Source organism: Lissotriton helveticus, chromosome 6, assembly GCF_964261635.1.
Source record: "Lissotriton helveticus chromosome 6, aLisHel1.1, whole genome shotgun sequence".
NCBI lineage: Eukaryota > Metazoa > Chordata > Amphibia > Caudata > Salamandridae > Lissotriton > Lissotriton helveticus.
In genome coordinates, this window is record NC_136067.1 from 1323806323 (window position 1) to 1323827472 (window position 21150).

Sequence of the window (21150 nt, forward strand, 5' to 3'; positions counted from 1 at the left end):
GAGCAGAACTGGTCCATGCCCTTTCCCAAAGGGCGACTTGTGGGGGTGCCTTAACTTTGTGTTATCTCCTGGGTGGCGCACAACTAGCACATCCTTTGATTAACTCTCTGCCTCTGTGCCTGCGCACTGTACAAGTTCCTGCAGCTTCTCTTGTAATACCGAAGAGCTCAAGGAGCAGCAAATATAGACCTACATTGCAACTGCGCTCTCGTGTTACATGAGTAATAGGTTTGAGTGAATTTTTTTATGCAAGTGAAAGTATACTGCTTTTTCAGCCATAGGATGCTGGTTTGCCATCATTCATCTACACAGGAAGCGACATCATTGGTTTCATGCCAAAACCACAATTAAAATTGGTAAAACATAATTAAAAGTATAAGCCAAACATGAGGACTTCATTTTCTGTCATCCATCTCCATACCACCGACTATCTCCTGCGCTTCTACCCCCTCCTAAGACCTTCTTAAAGGGACTGCAGCCCTGGTGTGGCATGCTAAAGGCAAGTCCTTCTGTGCCAGGCACCTTTCTGCATTCATGGTGGTCCTGTGGAATCCTTCCAACATTGTGGAAGGAGGTACTGGGTTACATTAGATGGAAATTGATTTGATTCTAGGATTAAGACCATTAGATATGGCGGGTATGGCTATATCTGATTGGACACAGATATGCCATATGACGATAAATGCCAATCGGCTTATAAGCCTCTTTTGGAGTTTTAAGAAACCCACCAGCCAGCTCACTGTGGTCTCATAGGCTATGGGAAACACTGGCTCCAGAAGAGATAACACATAGTAATATTCCACAAATGAATTTGACAGTAAAGGCAACTGCTCAAAGACTATATATCTCATCTAGAATACATTTGTTTCAACCTTAAGAGACTTTGAACCCTGCAGTTATTTAAATAAACTCAGTGTAATGACCTGCTGGCATAGGTCCTAAAACACCAGGCACTCAATTCCTTTCTTCAATAACCCAAATTAAAATATGTAAGAGAGAGCATCTATCTCCTAGCCTCTTACCTAGAGCAGACTCCTCTGATGCAGGTCAAGCATACCTGAGCAAACCAAGCCTTAAATTGATAACATTTTCTCCCGGGAACTCCCTTTCCTTGATTGAAGAATAATAGCAGATTCTCACCTCAGCTGCATGTAAGACATTTCCACCCCACAACCTCTGCTCTTTCCTTTCCTTTCCCCTCCTTTCTGCTTTTTCTGGTTTTATTCCAATTCTTTGCTGTTTCACGGTAAAGCTGGGATGAGTGGAGAGTGCTTTTTCTCATATTATCCCTTTTCCAGAGAGTATATTAATGTCTTTTAGATATTTTCGAAAGTAAGATGAGCACCCCTTGACAATCCCGAATGAAATGCAATGCCTGCTTAATGACTTCATGCGCAATTAATGTACTCATATTGTATAAAATAATGACGATAGATCTGAACTTAAAAGACATCATCAGCAGCACCATCTGCAAGAACAATCCCACCAGGGACACCTCATGTTCAAAATATGCTTCAAAGCCAACTTATCTCTTGACAAAACCCTTGTTTACAGACCCCAGGACCTTGCACCAATTTTCCCAGTGACATTGTGGATTTCAATGTACCCCTTATAGTCAGCGCCAGTACATTGACCCTCCTCGGATACCCTACCTATCACCTAGAATCCAAACTCTGTAGCCCTTTTAGGAAAGCTTAGGAACCTTTTCCTCATGCAGCACGTTACCAAACCCACCCACACCACCTGACATCTATTCGACTCAATTCTGTCTTCATTCAGCAGCATCACAGTTCACAAGCCAGCAATTATGACATGGACAGCCCACACCTTTATCAGTTTCAGCATACCTGACCTACACCACCACAGAGCTATCACCACCGGACCCACCCGCCGCAGCTGGAAAAGCAATACAGAAGAGGACCTGCCTTCTGCCCTCTTGGAGCACTAGCTCAAGCACACCAGCAACTTGCCAAAAGCCATCCAGAACCTCAACAGCTGATCACAGCATTGAATGGCATTCTGGTCCCCCTCAAGCGCAACCAAATGGTAAGAGTTCAACCACAGGCCAGCTGATACACAGTGGGACTCAGGCTGATTAAATGCCACTATAAGAGCATGGAGTGCACATGGAGAAGACATCATGATACTACAGAAAAATACATCTTCAATTTCGCCGTAAGATGCTACCATCAGCACATATGGAACAGCAAGCCCACATATCTTGCAGACCGCATCGATGTCAGCACAAACTGAAAAGTGAATCTTTGCTGACATCAAAGATTTCACCATGCCTTCTGCTGCACCCAGCAAATCACCCCTGGCAAGACCATTGTAACAAGCTCTTGGAATTCTTCTCTAATGAAATCATCACCATATATAGCAATTTCAACCCTCAACCGGACCCTGTCATCATCGTAACTCAACTTCCCAACATGGCCAAAGAACAAAACCTGACCATGAAGATCATCCATTCTGGGGCCACATCTAACCCTTGCCCCCACCACACATTCACGAAAGGACTCTGACCAATCAGCAAAGCACTAACACTCATCCACAATGTCTCCATCAACTCAAGTACATCCATGGACACCTGGAAACATACCACCATCACACCCCTGCTCAAGAAACCATCTGCTGACCCATCAACACTCTCCAATCTTAGACCCATCTCCCTATTACCATGTTTAGGTCTAAGAGAAATGAATCATATCACACTTCACCAACCATGTCAGCAACCACCAGCTTCTTGCACTATGCAGTAGGCCGGATTCAAATACCAACCACAGTACAGAAATAGCTCTCATCTCTACCACAGAAAACAGAGTCATGATCCTTGACAGGGGAGACACAGCGCCTCTCATTTTCCTGGACCTCTCAGCAGCATTTGACATGGTCTCACAACCCATCCTCATCAGGTGCCTGCACAGATTGGCATTCAAGGACCGCTCTCTAATTGATCTACTCTGTTTTACCTGATAGAGCACAATCTGTCTGCCTGGCACCTTACTTCCTGGAAGCCTGCAAACTCAACTGCAGAGTGCAGCAGTCCCACTCTCTTCAGCGCATATATTTTCTGTATTGCTAACATCATCTGTGTGCGCACATCAACATCCTATCCTACACTGACGACATGCATCTCATACTCTCCCTCTCAGACAAGACCCCTAACACAAGAAATTAGTTCCTTGCCTTCATGGCGGTAGTCACTAACTGGATGAGAGTCAACTGTCTCAAGCTCAACAAAGACAAGACAGAAGTAGCGAACTTCAGCAAGAATACCTCACCAAGGGACTTCAACTGATGGCCTGCCGAACCCGGACTCACACCCAGCGCCCACCCCAGGAACTTTCAAATCATCATCAATAGGAAACTGGAGATAATAACACAAGTTAATGCCATCACTATATCCTGCTTTCACACCCTGATGATGCTGAGGAAGATCTTGAAATGGTTCACAAGCAAGGTTGAAAAACCATCACTCATGCACTAGTCACTAGCAAGTTGGACTACGGAAACAGCCTACTTGATAGGATCACCAAGTTACTCATCAAAAACATGTAAATTACCTAGAAGTTGGCAGCCAGACTCATCCGCAACCCTCAACACAGAACTCACATCAGTCTGCACTATAGGGATGTCAACTGGCTCACAATATAGAAAAAAGCTAATTTCAAACTCCTTACACACACATTCAAGGCACTACACAACTTGCGCCCCACCTACCTGACGAGTCACATCATCTTCCACCAACTACCAAGACACCTCCACTCTGCCAGACTCCTAATCGCACACATACCACGCATGTACTGAACCAGATCAGGAGGATGGGCATTCTCTTCCATCGTGCCTAGAGCGTTGAACCTCCTTCTCACATCAAAGCTCCCTCCTCTCTTCTTGAATTTCGCATGAAGCCGAAGACCTAACTTTTCAATTAACCAACCTACCTAAGGCAGGGCTAGGTACACATACCTGCTCGACACCAGGATACCCATGCAGCTGACAAATACCCATAACATAACATAAACATGAGGTATAACCCAGTGTTTTACTTTTTTTGTGAGATAGCAGCAAGTGCATATCAAAACATTTCACATAGTTTTCATGAATTAAATTTTTCAGATTTCGCACACCACTTTCCTGAATACATTCCCAGAAACATATTTCAAATGCAGCAGTAGCAGGAGTCCATATAAAGTTATGATAACAGTATCATTAATTACTTGTAGACTTTGTAGGTCAGGTGGCATTAGAGTTCTGTTATCTTATTTTAAAAAAAACTATGGACTTGTGCATCAATGTTGTGACAAAAACATTCAGTAACTTGCTGCATTCTGATAATGCATGATTATGCATGATTGGATACTCTCTATGCCACATACTAGCTGGAAAAAATGGTGTTGAATTTTGTAATCATCAATTACCTCAGAGCTCCATCTGGTGAGTACCTGTTAAAGAAGTAAAAGAAACACATCAACTTTATTAGAACTAAGCAAAGCATCAGGATGTGTCAGTGAGTTAAATGCTTGTCGCTGGCATCTGGTGTTATTGGCAGATGACAAGTTTGAATCCTAGTGGGGAAACATCCTTTACAACGCAACTTTTACCACGCAGTGCCTTTACGACGCAACTATTACAACGCATGTCATTACAACGCATTGCGCTGGGGGGCGCTCTAGGATAGGAAATAGATGTAATTTACTATCCAACACCTTCCCTACTATCCACGGGGACTGGAGTTGGAATAGTAAATTGAACTATTCACTATCCAGCGCTATGCGTTGTAACAGCATACGTTGTAAAAACAGCGTTGTAAAGGCATGCGTGGTAAAAGCATGCGTTGTAATGTCATCCATCCATCCTAGTGAGACCCACACAGCCTATTCGTAGGAGACCATTAAATAAGGCAGTAGTATCATCTGTTTGTTTTTACAGCAATAAGAGACATATGAAGTGCCTCATAAGTTCTCAGTCGGAAATATCAGACAACTGATTTGCGGAAAATCGGCCTTCATGTGAAATTGCGAGTGCCACTCATCAGGTTCTGGACACAGAATAAGCCAGGACATATCACAGGGCAGGCACACATTTCTCTGTTGTTATGTCCTTTAACAGTGGCTGAAGAATAAAATAAAAAACAATTTTAAAACACGTATATAAAGGTAGTCAGGCATTTATTGGTGGGTCTGTATGGCCAAGGGTAAGTTCAATGTAGTGCTCAGTCAGTCAATCAATCAATCAGTGATATGGTACTTGTATAGCACAGCTTGTGACACGTGACCGCATCCAGGTGCTGGGCTGTGAGTTTTAGTCGAAGAGGCAGGTTTGGAGTTTCTTCCTAAAGTCTATCAGCGAGGGTAATGTACGGAGGGGGAGGGTATTCCAGGACTTGGACGCGAGGTGGGAGTAGGAACATTCTCCGGTACGGCAGAGGCGGATGATGATGTTTCCTCTTGGATGAAAGGACCTGTAAGGTGGCCATGAAGCACTTGAGTTTACACTAAGGTCTGGCGATATGTATAGTGGGTGTAAGTGAGAGAGCCATATGCCTCTGCCATTTTTCTTAGTCTCAAAATGCGAACGTCGGTCGACTACCGGGTAGTTGGTGTTGTTTGTATGGGAATATACTGATACCAGCAATATGACGCTAGTGCTGTGTTGGTTTTATCAGGTGACTGGTATGAATCTAATGTTTTCTGTTCCATCTGTGCACATTGGCAAGTGTGAAGTGTCTGTTGTGCCGTTTCCTAACTAACTGGTTTTGATGTTGCCTTAAGCTCAACAGGGTAAAAACCAGCTTATAACATTTTCATGAAGAAAGGCTCGATGAGAGTGTTAGATCACTGCCCAATTCAACCACAGAAGGGATGCAACTGCTTCGCTTGCTCTTTGATAAGATTCGGTACAAAAGGGGGTGGTGATGGACGGAGCATCTGAACCAATCAAACACTCACACCCAGTCAAAAGATCTGGGTTTAATCCATCACCATTCTTTAGCCCACTCTGCCACCCCAGTTCAGACATGGCTATATGCAAATCAGTCTGACCCTGTGCCTCATGGGAACAGTCCAGCCCGAACTGCCAAGCCATGCTTTCCCTGGACCGGAAACAAGCTTCCGAGGACCGGTTTCTGGCATTACAGCCTTCTTCAGCCTGGCTTGCTTGAATCCAGTGGCAAAGTGAGCAAGGGACTCACGTCTGAGCATACCCTGCCACACTTATGGCGGCCAAAGCCACCCCCCTTTTGTACCGCTTTGATAAGATTCAGCACAGAGATTCATAGGCCACAGTAGAACGCAAGTCCTCAATAAACTGTTAGTGCCTTAACTGAAGCAAAGCATTCAACTTGTGGTGAGCAATGACGCATGTGATATTGTCATGGATACTGCATAAAATATTGAATAAGTATGCTTTTTCTGCACTTAAAAACATGGAGAAGATTGTTATTTACTTTAGTAGTGTGGAAATTTGGGGATAGTTAAATTTTGTACTAAATTACCTTTACAAATTTTATCTACAGGGCAGCAGTCACAGGTGACTAGAAGATCAGATCAACAATGGCTACCATGATGAAACTTGGCCTTCAGGCTACCCCGGCTTTTAGGATTTATTTGGTAATGATTGTGGCTCTCTTACTGCTCTATGCTGGCAGAGCTCATGCAGGAAGTGAAGTTGATGAAGAAAATAGGAATGGAACAGATCCATGCACTGGTACATATTACTGCAAGGAAGGTGTCATTTTGCCAATCTGGCAACCGCAAAATCCATCATTTGGCGATAAAATTGCAAGAGCAACTGTGTACTTTGTGGCCATGGTCTACATGTTCCTAGGAGTGTCTATTATAGCTGACCGCTTCATGTCCTCAATAGAAGTCATTACGTCTCAAGAGAAGGAGATAACCATCAAGAAAGCCAATGGTGAAACAACAAGAACAACGGTGAGGATATGGAATGAGACAGTATCCAACTTGACCTTAATGGCTCTCGGCTCTTCCGCACCTGAGATTCTGCTTTCTGTTATTGAAGTCTGTGGCCATAACTTTCAAGCCGGAGACCTGGGACCTAGCACTATTGTGGGAAGTGCAGCCTTTAATATGTTTATCATTATAGCCATTTGTGTTTACGTTGTTCCTGATGGGGAGGTAAGGAGGATTAAGCATTTAAGAGTGTTCTTTGTCACCGCAGCTTGGAGCATTTTTGCCTATACTTGGCTTTATTTAATTTTATCCGTCATTTCTCCGGGTGAGGTGGAAGTCTGGGAAAGCATGCTGACCTTCTTCTTCTTTCCAATATGCGTAGTGTTTGCTTGGGTTGCAGACCGAAGGCTGTTGTTCTACAAATATGTCTACAAGCGATATAGAGCTGGTAAGCAAAGAGGTATGATTATCGAAACAGAAGGTGATAGGCCCTCTTCAAAAGCTGACATTGAAATGGATGGAAAGATGATCAACTCTCATACTGAAAACTTCATTGATGGCTCTCTGGTTCTGGAGGCCGATGAGAAAGATCAAGATGATGACGAAGCCAGGAGGGATATGGCCAAAATCCTAAAGGAGCTGAAACAGAAACATCCTGACAAGGAAATAGAGCAGCTCATTGAGTTAGCAAACTACCAGGTCTTGAGTCAACAGCAAAAAAGTCGAGCATTTTATCGCATTCAGGCTACTCGCTTGATGACTGGGGCCGGAAATATTTTAAAGAGACATGCAGCAGACCAGGCAAGAAAAGCTGTGAGCATGCAGGAAGTTAACACTGAAGTTATAGAAAATGAGCCTGTCAGTAAAATCTATTTCGAGCAAGCCACGTATCAGTGTCTTGAGAACTGTGGGACTGTTGCACTGACAATTATACGAAGGGGTGGGGATTTGACCAATACTGTGTTTGTTGACTTTAGAACAGAAGATGGGACAGCCAATGCAGGGTCTGATTATGAGTTCACCGAAGGGACAGTGGTCTTCAAACCTGGTGAGACCCAGAAAGAAATACGTGTTGGCATCATTGACGATGACATATTTGAAGAAGATGAGAACTTCCTTGTTCACCTTAGTAACATAAAAGTCAACTCCCAGACAGCAGATATCAACCTTGAGACCAATCACATAACAACACTCGCTTGCCTTGGATCACCAGCCACAGCCACAGTCACCATCTTTGATGACGATCACGCAGGCATATTTACATTCGAGGAGCCTGTGACCCACGTAAGCGAGAGCATTGGCACCATGGAAGTGAAGGTGCTAAGAACATCTGGGGCAAGAGGAACTGTTATTGTGCCATACAAAACAGTGGAGGGCACGGCCAGAGGTGGAGGCGAAGATTTCGAGGATACTTGTGGAGAGCTGGAGTTCCAGAACGATGATATTGTGTAAGTACTTTTATATACCAGTTTTGTTTTTTCACTATTAGTTACACACCCAGATGTGAATTACTGCATATGATGGTCATTTTTTAAATCTTTTATTCTGCCTCTCAATAAATGGTAATATACAATCTTTCTTTGGTTGGCAATGTTGGTATGTTTACGATTCAACCAAGCAAACCGCTTGTCTGGGCTAGAAAAGTCCCATTGTATCCAGTTCTTTTCCTCTTTGCTAAGTCTCCCTCTGCACTTTGAAGTAGCTGCTTAATTTTCCTTGATGCTATGTGACAAGTGTGACCCCAAGCTCCTGCAAGGTCTGCCAAGTAGGGCTGTCCTGAAGAATTGGACTCGCTGAGTGACTCTTCGCCCGAACATGTTGAAATGTCAGGGATTACCACCATTATGACCGTGCTTTAAGGTGTCATGGCAATCGTAGTGTTAAACAAATGGTATTTTAGAAGGTATTACAATTGTTCACATGTAAATTGAATTGTGATTTTAATGCTGTATGTGATGTTCCATGGGTGTGGATTGTGCAATGTGCCTTTAGATGTATTCAAATGTGATAACATGAAACTTTAGCAACTTCATTACTGCAGCTGGGACTCAAGGTCGAATGTCTCTGAAGCTTTGTAAGATGCTTTATGTTAACAAATAGGAAATGTATTTAAAGATAGTATAATCACTGACAAACATTTACTCACAATCAGGACAGGACAGCCCTTTTTCTTTTAGTGGCAGTGGAGCAACCTATTTGCCAATACAAAGTTAAGATAAAAGCATTACACTTAGAGTAAAACTTCACACCGTTTTATTCCTTTCAAGACTTTTGTTACAAGTCACAAACACACATTTTATGAAAATGTATCTTTTTTTCTTGTTCTCAAAAGATTTTTACATCTGTCTAATAATGTAGCAGTGAGCCAGATACTCATCAGCCCCTCCTAACGTAGGTAGGGTATTCAGGGATATTGGGTCAGGCAAATTCATTGTGCCAAACACTTACACAGTGTGTAATGGAGCATAATGACATTTCATACATTTGCAGGTACCTTCCTTTCTTGATGCTACAGGAAAACCACGCTGCGACGTATTGTTCCGAATGACTTAACTAGAATGTTGAGTCGTCCATTTGGCTAGAATTTATGACGTTCAGCATTAAATTAACTGTTTCAGTAGACTTTTTTGCTGCCTTCAAATTTCGCCTTGCTGTGAGTTGGATGAAACAAAGGGATCTCAATAAACCTATTGTTCTCATATACGACACTATAAAAAATACAAAAAAAATCTACAACTGACTAGAGACAATTACCCCACCTATCACAGAACCCCTAATAAGCAGAAAGGCGATCCAGCATGGTTGTCGCAGAATCAGCCACCAGCTCCTAGAACTCTCTTCACGTTCACTTCAGATAAATTGATGACCAATGTGTATTCCATGGAGGGCCCTTGCTCTTGCCTCCATTCATATACTTCTTGACATCTGTGCCACAAACTATCTCCTCAATTGAGACCATTCTCACAATACATACATTTGTGACTTTGACTGGACTAGTCACCCATTCTCTCTTCAACAATCCTGTTCTATGGGTAGTACTTAACATTAATCGGTTCGGCCGGTGGGCACTACCAGCACTTATATTAACCGTTACCGCGTTTTACCGCTGTGCGCTGATTTTAAAAAATCGCGCTGTTTATGACAAAGCCAGCTCATCATCCGCGTAGCGCGGGTAATGCCCATGACTAGCTGGCTTTGTCATTAGCGTTGAAGGGGTTAAGGGACTGTGGCTTGAGTAATTTGCTTTTTTTGCAGTGCAACCACCTCCACAGCAAACCTCCAAATGTATCAGTGATGCCTAGCGCTCCCCCACACTGCACGCACAGAACAGTGAGTGTCTGTGGGACGCACCTGCAACCACTGCCTCAAATTAAGCATTGAGTGTATGAGCTGAGATCCACACTGTTTGCATCTTAGGGAGCCACTGGCGTAACGAAACTTGAAGGGGCCTCCCTCCAAGGTATGTGGAGGGGCCCCCTCCAGGCTCAACCAGCAGCTCTCCGGCCAGAGTGCTGTGCTGAGGGGGCCCCCTAGAGCTTGGGGGCAACCCCGCACCGCGGGGGCTGTGGTGGCCTGTGTTACACCTCTGCAGGGAGCATGAAAATCTTTATATAAGTGCTAAGTAGTGTGTCATGAGTGATTCTGTGCAAAACAGCTACTTGTGGCTGGCAGGTCTGATCGAAACATTTAAGCTTGCCTCAGGTTGTTTGGATAATCTGAATGGCATGAATTTTAACTGGCAGAGGAGACTCTGTCTTCCAGTCTAGCAATTGTAACACCTATTATTTATTGAGCGCAGGCACATCCGTAGTGCGTTAAGAAACAAGAAAACAAATGATTTTTATAAAAAGAGGTTTTTTTTCTTGTTAAGTGCTAAAATGTGTCTGCTGCACCAATGACAGAAGTGGGCCATGCCAGTGATGAAAGTGGGCGGCAGCCTCCTAAGATAAATGTTGGGCAACTGCACTTCATTTTTTTCCAAATCAAGCACTAACTTGTGAATGGCTCGAGCAGACGTTAACAAGAAGGATGATGATAATAGGACTCTCTATCTGCGACCAGCCTGCATCAAGTCAAACCTCTTGTCTGCGCCTGTTACACAGTTGCTTGTTTTGGGTAGACAACTGGACTGTGATTGCTTGGGCTGAAGGTTTGCTCTTAGCACACCACACCACCCCAAAACGAAACTTACCACCGTGTTTAACACTGCCAATCTAAGTAGGGTGTCCATTTGCTATCCTTAAATGGAGCTCCTCCAATGTATTAATTTAATTATTTACTGGGTTTCGCAATGTCCTAACATTGTCACCTTCTATTTGCTTCAATTCACTGCAAGTGTCTTGAGTTCAAGTAGGAATAAACAAAATGACAGATACGATGAAAGGTCAGAGTCCAACTGGATGTGAAGGATTCATTTTTAACAGGGTTCAATCAGTGCATTAATTGATAGTCCGCGATAACCGTTCCATTTTCATAAGTTTCCAAAGAGCAGATAGTTGGATAATATCCTGAAATTGACTTCAGTGTGTTTCAAAATTGAGTCCTTGAACTCCACTGAACGTTTCTTCCTCTAAGGCCCTCATTACGTGTTAGCCAATCGGATGCAACAGGAACTGATACAGAGGTGTTCGGTATTTATTGTGTGCTGTGGGGAATATCGTTCAAATTTTGCTGCTTACTCAAGCAAAATCCACTTATGCTCATTTGAACCTTTTCTGTTGAGTCTGATTGCATCAGCAACAAGATTCCAAAGCCCTCCTTGCCTGGCTGTTCTTAAATTTTCCACCACATTTGCCCCTCATTGTGCCTTATGTCTTGCATGTTGTTTGTATTAATGCTTTCTTTCTCTCCTGGAAAGAAGCAATAGAGAGAGGCACGCGCTACCAACACAGAAGGTATAAGGCATTTGTCCACATACATATCCAAGCTTTGCGCCTCCGGCTAGAAGAAAAGTCCCCATGACCCATATTTAGAATTATAGCAACTCTTTAAAGAAAAGAGACAACAAAACACAATTTGTTGAAAGAAGAGGCAAGCAACTCAATTGGATTTACTGGTTAAACAGGCAAAGTCAGACTGTCTCACCCTTTAATAAATTTAAGGAACATAGATGGGCTCTTTTAGACGTATGTGAGAATACCTGGCAAAAAAAAATACCCAGCGTGGGAATCTCGAATTAGGTGAATATTTCCTCTTCAATTACACCTTAGTGGTGGAAAACGTAAATAAGATATAAAAACGACTTTGCCTCCAATTGCATTGATTTATACTCCATTTCCTACTTTTTTGTCCTTTCATCAGGCAAACATAGGTGGCAACCTCCTGAACAAAATATAAATGGCTGAATTTTCTCTCAGTTCAAGACAAATAATAATGCTAAAATATGCAATTACCATTTTCACCAGTTGTATACCGTCCCACTGTTATGAATGAATGATCCCCAGGGATGTATATTTTCACATGGCTAAACATTAGTTAACTATTTTCCTCTCACAAAAGGGAGTAGGCGGAACATTCTAGATTTTATGAGGAGTGATGCTTTGGAGATATCAAGTGTTACTTTGTTTTGTTCACCCTATATAATATCATGTCCACTAGATGTTAATAACTCTTAAGTATGGTTTGTCAAAGAAAGGAGTAATAGATGTCTCACAAATTGTTCTCCCTTTTGTAATCAAGGATATTACAATATGTTAGATTTCGGTGTTACAAAATTGAGTACTTCACATCTGATCTAAGCTGTGTGAGTTGTGACATTTTGTCTACTGCCTCAAATTGAGAGGACTTACATTTAACACTTTGCGGTCTCCCTTAATTCCTGCAGAATTTAGATATATAAGTTTGTCTGATCTTCTGAAGTTTCACACTCAGAACCCGGCACAAAACTGTAAAAAAGTCAGTGTTTCAGTTTTTTAAACACATAGAAATTATAACATTACTAAGCAAGAACATGTTAGAAAATGTTTAATTTTAATCACATCTTCTGTTATTGTCCCTGTTTTAGCATCGATCAGACGATTTAGAAAAGTTGAGTGTTATTTCTGATTCTCTCACATAGATAACCCCTATAATACCCAGTGAGACACATGTCGGTATAATTTTGTGGTCATACTCCGTAACTCATGGAGCACTTGGTTGGTGTATGCATGTTTCGGTAGCACCAGATTGCCATTAATTTCATGCGATGCTTGAAATGCATCTTGGTTCATGCTCACCAGCATGGCGTTGCAAGATGAACATGTGTGGATGTTTAATATGCATTAACGGTATTTGATCATCGTTATCTGGATTAATAATATGGCTATGGAATGGGCGTTTCTGAATACCCCTTGTTTGGTGCATCAAATATTTTCTTAATGGTTCTCTTTATATATAACTTACATAAAAGAATGCCTTTTCCAGTGAAATAAGAATATATCAAGTCCGGCGCTTGAACAGTAAGGTTAATTTTTGATAGAGTGTTAGTTGGCTTTAATTTGCACAAGTTTGGGTATTAACACAAAACGGCTCCGAGCGATGTAAAGCCCTTTCTATCTATTCCATGTATTCTCAGCCCATTGTGGAAAATTGTTCTTCATGCCCAATTTGCTGCAGTTCTCTTTTTAGTTAAGTGCGTCCACTTTGCAGGCAGAGGGATTCATTACTGTAAGGTGGACACGTATGTGAATTGCTGTGACACCCAAGGGCAGAAAGCAGGGGCACGCTCAATGCAAGCAATGTTTCTGCAGCCATTAGGGCTGTGACTGACAGAATGTTCTGGTGCTTCCGTAGAGCAGACAGCATGAAACAAAAAAGGGTTATGTGGTTCAAGTCTCTGGGATACTGCTAATAGCTTATGTTTCGCATAATTCCGAGGAGTGTACTTCTTCTGTTTATGTATTTGTCATTTTCTGTGACATCTCTCCCTGGCTCCAATGCGACCAAGTGTGCTGTGTGCTGCATATTAAAAAGGAAGCATATGTATGCTTGTTTCGTACACGTGTGATGGCGCGCCTTCCAAAGTGGTGAAAGGGCGAGATTTTGATCGATACCTTATATCTATTGATCCAAACCTCGATCTGGTCGACTGAACCTTTATTGCCTGTCTTGGAAGGAAACAGTACACCTATCTGCAAATTAGTTCACCCAAGAAAGGACTCTACTCTCAAAGATCACGGACAACTTCTAGGTTTCAAAAGTTTATTGTAAAGATATAATGAGCTGCAAATACAAGCATCTCAGAATGAGATTCACGAGATACACAGGTCCAATTACATACATGTGCTCTCGAAAAGCCCTCAGACGAGCAACAGAAATCACTAACACAAGTTCTAAAAATAGCAAAGCTATCAGCATAGACGCATATCTCTCCTTCATTTAGGTTGGAGGAAAACAAACACAGGTTAGGCGTCCCTACCCTGTTCTAGATGGTATCCCTACTTAACCAAATCCCAACCTAACAAAGGTGTCAGCAATGAATGACCCCCAAGGGAAGTCACCCACTCTAAGTCTCTTGGTGAAAACCTAAAGTTCTCCAGTCATGACCCCTCACTGCCTACCCATCCGCTCTCTAAAGGGTCCTCAGGTCTCTGCTCTAACTCCACCCAGGGGTGCTGTCCCTAATACAAAACAGTCAACAACATTTGAGACGCCCCTTGCGAAACGCCTCTCACGTGGTGCAACTTCAGGCTTTTTCCATGATGCTTTGTATTGGGCCTCAGACGTTAGAGTTGACCTTGCTTCTCAGTCTCTTCTCCGGCCCGCTGATACCCCTTAAACATTCCAGAACCCTCCTCCATGTCTGGGCCGTCTACTGAACAGGCCTCTATTCATTCACTTATAATTGGATCCCCCCTTTCCTGTTGCAGACAGATATCTGCCGCCAAGAACCCAACTCTCATAGACTTCTAAAAAGGCTTGCAACATTTCTCAGCCCAGACATGTACGTGTAAATCAATGCTAAAACATTTCAGGCCTACAATATTTCACATTATGATTATAGCATTCAATTTCTTCATTTAATTAAAGCATGTTAAAACTCTTATTCTATTATTTAGAAAACATTACTCTAAATCATGGCCCATTAATGCAATGACCAAAAACGTTAAACAATCTGTGTCATGAAAAGAAACACCTTCCCCTTTAGCTCCAGCTCTGGCCCTGAGGCCTACCACGTTCTGCGTTTTACCACAGACCATCTTATATGTTAACAGCTACACGACATAGATTCAAAATAATCACGTCTAATAAAATCATATAATGTCACACATTTCTGTATTAATTCCACTTCTACTTAAATCTCTATATTAGCTATACATTTAGAATATAATTTCAGATACTATTAGCACTCATGGCATTTCTCTTCATGAATTATGCTCTCTATAGGTAAGTGTGATGTACTCATATATTTATATCAGTTTGCGCTCTCTCAGTTCCCCCCTTTGATGACCTCTCGGGGTCATCACTAACATTTAAACTGCAGTTATTGCTGGCATTCTCTGCGCTTCCAGAGCTCTCAGGCTCCTGTACTGATTATCTTGTATGGCAGCCAATCTCTGCAACTGTTCTCTTTGGGCCCTTTCTGACCTTCTTGCTCTGTACCATTTGAATACCCTCACCAATCCCCACAATATTATCCCACAGATCAATATTATGATGATAGGCTTTAGGATATACCAAATAAAGCTTTTGCCTAAGGTGGAAAACCACCCTCCAACTGTACTCATTCCGTGGCCCACCTTTTCCCAGACATTTTCTCTACTCAAGTCTTCGATCTCTTTGTGTATATTAGTTATGTTCTTAATAACTTTCTCAAGGGGTTTCGAAAGGTCTGGAATGTAAGTGCAACATTCCTGAACCTTCAAAGCCTTACAGACTCCGCCCTCTTTTGCTAATAAGACATCTAATGCAAGCCGATTTTGAAGAACCATAGCCCTTATCGATTGCATCTCTCCTTCTACCAGCATTAAGGACTGAGCAGTGCTGGCAGACAACCTGTCGACAACTGTTGCCAGTCGTCTAATTTTAACATCATTAAGGATTATTCCCAAAAGAGGGAACATAGCTCCAAAGACATCTCCAACCATTTCTGTATCGCCTAAATCTCTCCTTCCCCTCGATGATGTCTGGCCCTCAATGATCAATAAGTCTTGTGCATGATATATTTTGGGGAAGACAATTGCCAAGTAACATGATCCATACCAGTTGTCAGGTAGTCTCACGTAAGCATTTCTTCCACATACAAAATACACATTTGGAATCACTTGCATTCCCTTCAGGAAATCCTTAGTGTAGTACTCTAAATTAAAAGCATGTTCACAGTCAACTTCACCCACGTATACATTTTCATAATACGTTTTGGCTCGGTGAAGACATAACTTTCCTCTCTGCGCTTTATCTAAAGCTATTGGACCACTACTACCCTTTCTCTTGTGTGACTTCTCTTCCTCGGTCCAATCTAATTTCCCCTGTCCTGATTTTTTCAAAATCTTTTGTCTCCTGTAACGATCATCCACCTGCCCTATGAACTTTTTCTCGACTTCTGACACCTTGCATGTCAGATTATTTCTACGGGCATGTGAAGTATCTAAGGTAATCCAAGGAATGAAGAACTTGGCCAATCTGTCTTCACTCTTCCAGTAATCCCATTTATTCATCTGCTTATAATTCGGGACTTCTGGCAACACAGAATCATAATTGGAGAAATAGTATTCAAAACTATCTCTCTCATAAAATATACTAAGCAATAAGCTACATGTAATGCCATATGTCAGAGGGAGGTGATGATATCGAATTCCTTCATCTACAGACGCAGGCAACTGCATGCAGACGTAGCAATCCTTAACCTCCATGGCATCCACGTATTCATACAAAAGTTTAGCATAAGCATTTGACCTAAAGTCTCCTTGGGACTCGTCTACATGTAACCTGCGGGCTTCTGCAGCCAATAACGCCTTCTCTTGAGTGTTTTCCCCTTTCTCACCAGCAACAGTGGGTGTAAGCGTTTCTGCAGAATTCACATCAGTTACTTTTACCTCTTCTTCATGTCCCTTTACATAAGAAATTGTTACCACTAAAGCTATTAATATTATCACTCCTACTATTAGTGTACCTATTATACATTTAGCTCTGCGGTTCGGGGTGCCGGCCTCCATTTCGTCAGACAAAATAGTTCCCTCTTTTTCTTTGCAAAAAGTTCTTTTCCTCTCGTTCCTTTGCAGTCTCTTTTCAATCCTTTTTGTCTTTAGAATCCACACAACTGGAGGCTGACAGCCTTTTTCGCAAAAGTCCTTTCACAGTTCAAAAAGACAACCCTAGCCCTTCTCCATCAACTTAAGGGATTCCCTAAAATTCTCTGCTTCCTGGGCGCTAGGTAATCTTCTTTTCTTCTGCTTGCTTTATTTACAAAGTCCTTTAACAATCGACTATTAGATTTGTGGTTGCCGCTTCAATAGCATAGTTCAATATTTCCATGCGAAGAGTATGCTCTTCATGTGCTGTTATCGTTGTACCAAAGTCGGGGAATTTCAATTCTGTAAGAAACATGTGTTTTAACTTGCTGAGGCGGGGAGGTCTGGGGAGCACGAATGTTAGTGACCCTTCTTGTTCGACACCGGGTACCAACAGTTGTATTTCCACGGTGATAATGGGCTCAGAACTGGACACCACCACCGCTCGGATCCTCCCTGTCTCCGGTTTCACAGACATTTGTCGCCAGATATGTCCACTCAGGTGTGGAGTATCTTCTGTTAGGCACACGCACTCTTCTTGACCTCCTTCGGTTCGGTGCCTCAGCGCCCTGAGCACCTTCTTCTGGGTCTGAGTCTTCTGATATCGGAGGAAGGGTTGCTTCTGGAGTTGACCTCAGGCTAGAACTTCTTCTTTGCGGCCAAATTGCTTCTCCACGTGCCCTTCTACTCCTTCTCCTTCTGGTCTGTTCTCGCTCTCTCTCAGACCTGTCAGGGTCAGACTCGTACTCCCAGCTGTCTTCTCCTTCTGTAGCGTCTTCTGTTTCGCTGTTGTACTGACCGTCCTCAGCTTGGTCAGACTCGTTCCCTGCTTCCACTGGCACCTCTACAGCTTGGCTAGCCCCCTCTATGGCTTCTTGGTCCTCAGCTGGACGTCCATCCGAGAGAGGAGCTGTTTCCAGAGGTGCTGGAACCCTTTTCGTATGCGACGCGTGTATCCAGGTGGGCAGGCCTCCCACCTTTACAGCTGTACTTGTGATCAGGATGACCTGGTAGGGCCCACGCCAACGAATATCCAAGCAGCTTCTTCTCACATGTTTCTTCACCAGGACCCAGTCCCCAGGATACAGGTCATGGCAAGGGCCCTGGCACGCTGGAACCTCTGCAGCCTGCACCTGAAGGGACACAGAACGCATGGCGTCAGACAGCCCCTTACAATAGTCCAGGATCATATCATCTGTGATATTTAACAGTGCAGTAGCTGGAATAGATGGCAGTCTCATTGCTCTCCCCATTAACACCTCATGTGGTGACAACCCTGTTCTTCTGTCTGGGGTACTACGAAGGCTCATGAGTACTAATGGCAGGGCATCAGGCCAACTCAGGGTCGTTGAGGAGCAAACTTTCGCTATTCTGGACTTGATCGTGCCATTAATTTGTTCCACAATTCCTGAGGCTTCTGGTCGGTAACTGCAATGGAGCTTTTGGTCTATATTCAGTGCAACACAAATCATCTTCACAAGCTCGCTGTTAAAATGTGTTCCCCTATCCGATTCCAAAAAGGCCGGCACCCCGAAACGAGGGATAAGTTCTCTAAGCAGTAACTTAGCCACTGTGAGGGTGTCGCACCTACGTGTAGGGTATGCCTCAACCCATCTGGAGAACACACAAACAACCACCAGGACATAGCGAAGGCGGTTGCATCTTGGCATTTCAATGAAATCTATCTGCATTCTATTGAATGGACCTCCTGATCTTCCTATGTGACTTAGTGCAACTGGTGTTCTTTTCCCTACGTTCAGCTGCTGGCAGGTCACACAACGCTGGCACACTGCTTCTGCTGCTATTCTAAACTTAGGATTGTACCAAGTCTGTCTAAACACTCTCAGCATAGCATCTCTCCCTAAGTGTACGGGACCATGTATGAGTCTAGCCATTGGACTCACCATCTCATTGGGCAACACTGCTCTGCCGTCTGCTGAGACCCAAAAATGAGTCTCACCCATTACACATCCTGCCTTTTCCCACGTTTCTTTTTCAGAATCAGGAGCATTTTCTTGCATGATTGACAATTCATCCCAAGTATCAACAGTTTCCAGTATCATGGCTAATTCAGTTCTTACATTTATTCCACCCACATCCACCTCTGTGAAAGAGTAACCTTGTTCTGCGCAATACCGCGCAACTTCATCTGCATATCTATTGCCTTTCGAAACAAAGTCCTCATTTCTGGTATGTGCGATGCACTTTACAACTGCGATACTTGCTGGACATTGCAATGCTTCTAACAACAAGCGCACAAACTCTCCATTGCGAATGGGAGAGCCTGAAGAAGTCATGAACCCTCTTTGAGACCATAACTGCCCGTAATCATGAACTACCCCAAACCCGTATTGGCTGTCGGTGTAGATGGTGACTCGAATTTGATTGCCTGCTAAGCAAGCACGTGTTAGGGCAATAATCTCGGCTACCTGAGCGGAGTTTACTCCTTCCAGGCACCCTGCTTCCACAACTCCTTCAATTGTACAAACAGCATAAGCTGCTCTCAACTGCCCAACTTCGTCTCTTACACATGAGCCATCGACAAAGAAAACTTCGTCTGGGTCGGTCAGTGGCTCATCTACGATGTCGGGTCTGGGTTTGGTGCATAGTTCAGTCACATCGAGACAGTCATGGTCTGTATATTCATCATCATCATCAATATCATTTGGAAGTGGCATTAAGGTAGCAGGGTTCAAAACAGAGCATCTCTTGAGGGTCACGTTCTCTGCAGCAAGAATAACTTGCTCATAGCGCGTGAGCCTGCTATTGGTCAGATGCTGTGTTTTGGTCCTGGTCATCAACAGTTCAACAGAATGTGGCACGCACACCTCTAACGGGTGCCCCATGACGATATTTTCACATCTCTCAATGCTGACACCCGTTGCAGCAACGGATTTGAGACATCCGGGCAACGCTGCGGCTACTGGGTCTAAAGTAGCTGAGAAATAAGCAACTGGTCTACGGGCATTCCCATGGATTTGGACCAACACAGACAACGCACAACCTTCTCTCTCACAACAGTAAAGAAAGAATTGTTTATTGTAATCAGGCATTCCCAATGCCGGAGCACGACACAGGTCCTCTCTCAGCTGTAAGAATGCCATCAAACAGTCTTTGTCCCATGGTACCGGATCACTCACCTCCTTGTGCGTCAGTTTTTGCAAAGGTTTTGCTTTCAGTGAAAAGTTCACGATCCACTGTCGGCAATAACCCACCATCCCTAGGAACATCCTGACCTCTCTCTGGGTCTGAGGCGCATTCATTTTCATGATCGCCTCTATCCTATCTGGTGACACTTTTCGTTTGCCTTTCTCAATTCTGTGTCCCAAGTACTGCACTTCTGTCAGGCAGTACTGCAATTTTCCCGGGGATACCTTATGCCCATTGGCAGCTAGGTGATTTAACAAAGCAATGGAGTCTTCCCTGCAAGCTTCTTCTGTGTCTGACGCCACAAGGAGGTCGTCTATGTACTGGACCAGAACTGACTTCTGGGGCAGCACTAGACTTTCAAGATTTTTCTTCAGAAGCTGGTTAAAGATCGATGGACTCTCTGTATACCCCTGAGGGATACGACACCATGTTAGGACGCGATTTTCCAGCTTAAATGCGAAAAGAAAATGGCTATCTTCGTCCAAAGGGATCGAAAAGAAAGCCTGACAAAGATCTATCACAGTGAACCACTCAGCTTGGAATGGAATCTGAAACAGTATCACTGATGGATTCGGTACCACTGGACAACATGAAACGACTATGTTATTAATCTTTCGAAGGTCCTGCACTATCCGAAATTTCCCATTTGGTTTCTGCAGACCCATAATCGGGGAGTTACATGGACTACCCACGATTTCTTTCAGTATTCCCTGTTTAATCATGGACTCGATCACGGGTTTTATGCCTGCAATCGTTTCTGGAGTCAATTTATACTGGGGTGTTCTTGGGAACTCAGCATGCGGTTTCACTACAATTTTCACTGGGTCCACCCCTTTGACCAATCCAATCTCTTCCCCAGTGAAATCCCATACCTCTGA

The 21150-nt window shown here is 43.3% G+C and overlaps 1 protein-coding gene across 3 annotated transcripts in view; it reads left to right on the forward strand.

The window, feature by feature from the left end:
• The window catches only part of SLC8A1 (solute carrier family 8 member A1), a 1060009-nt gene that overhangs the window by 159098 nt on the left and 879761 nt on the right, over nt 1–21150 (forward strand). For all 3 annotated transcript variants that reach the window (XM_078649052.1, XM_078649051.1, XM_078649053.1), the window contains exon 2: nt 6518–8362. In XM_078649052.1, the coding sequence (XP_078505178.1) occupies nt 6555–8362 (1808 nt within the window). In that variant the 5' untranslated portion in view covers nt 6518–6554. The remainder of the gene's footprint in view (nt 1–6517; nt 8363–21150) is intronic.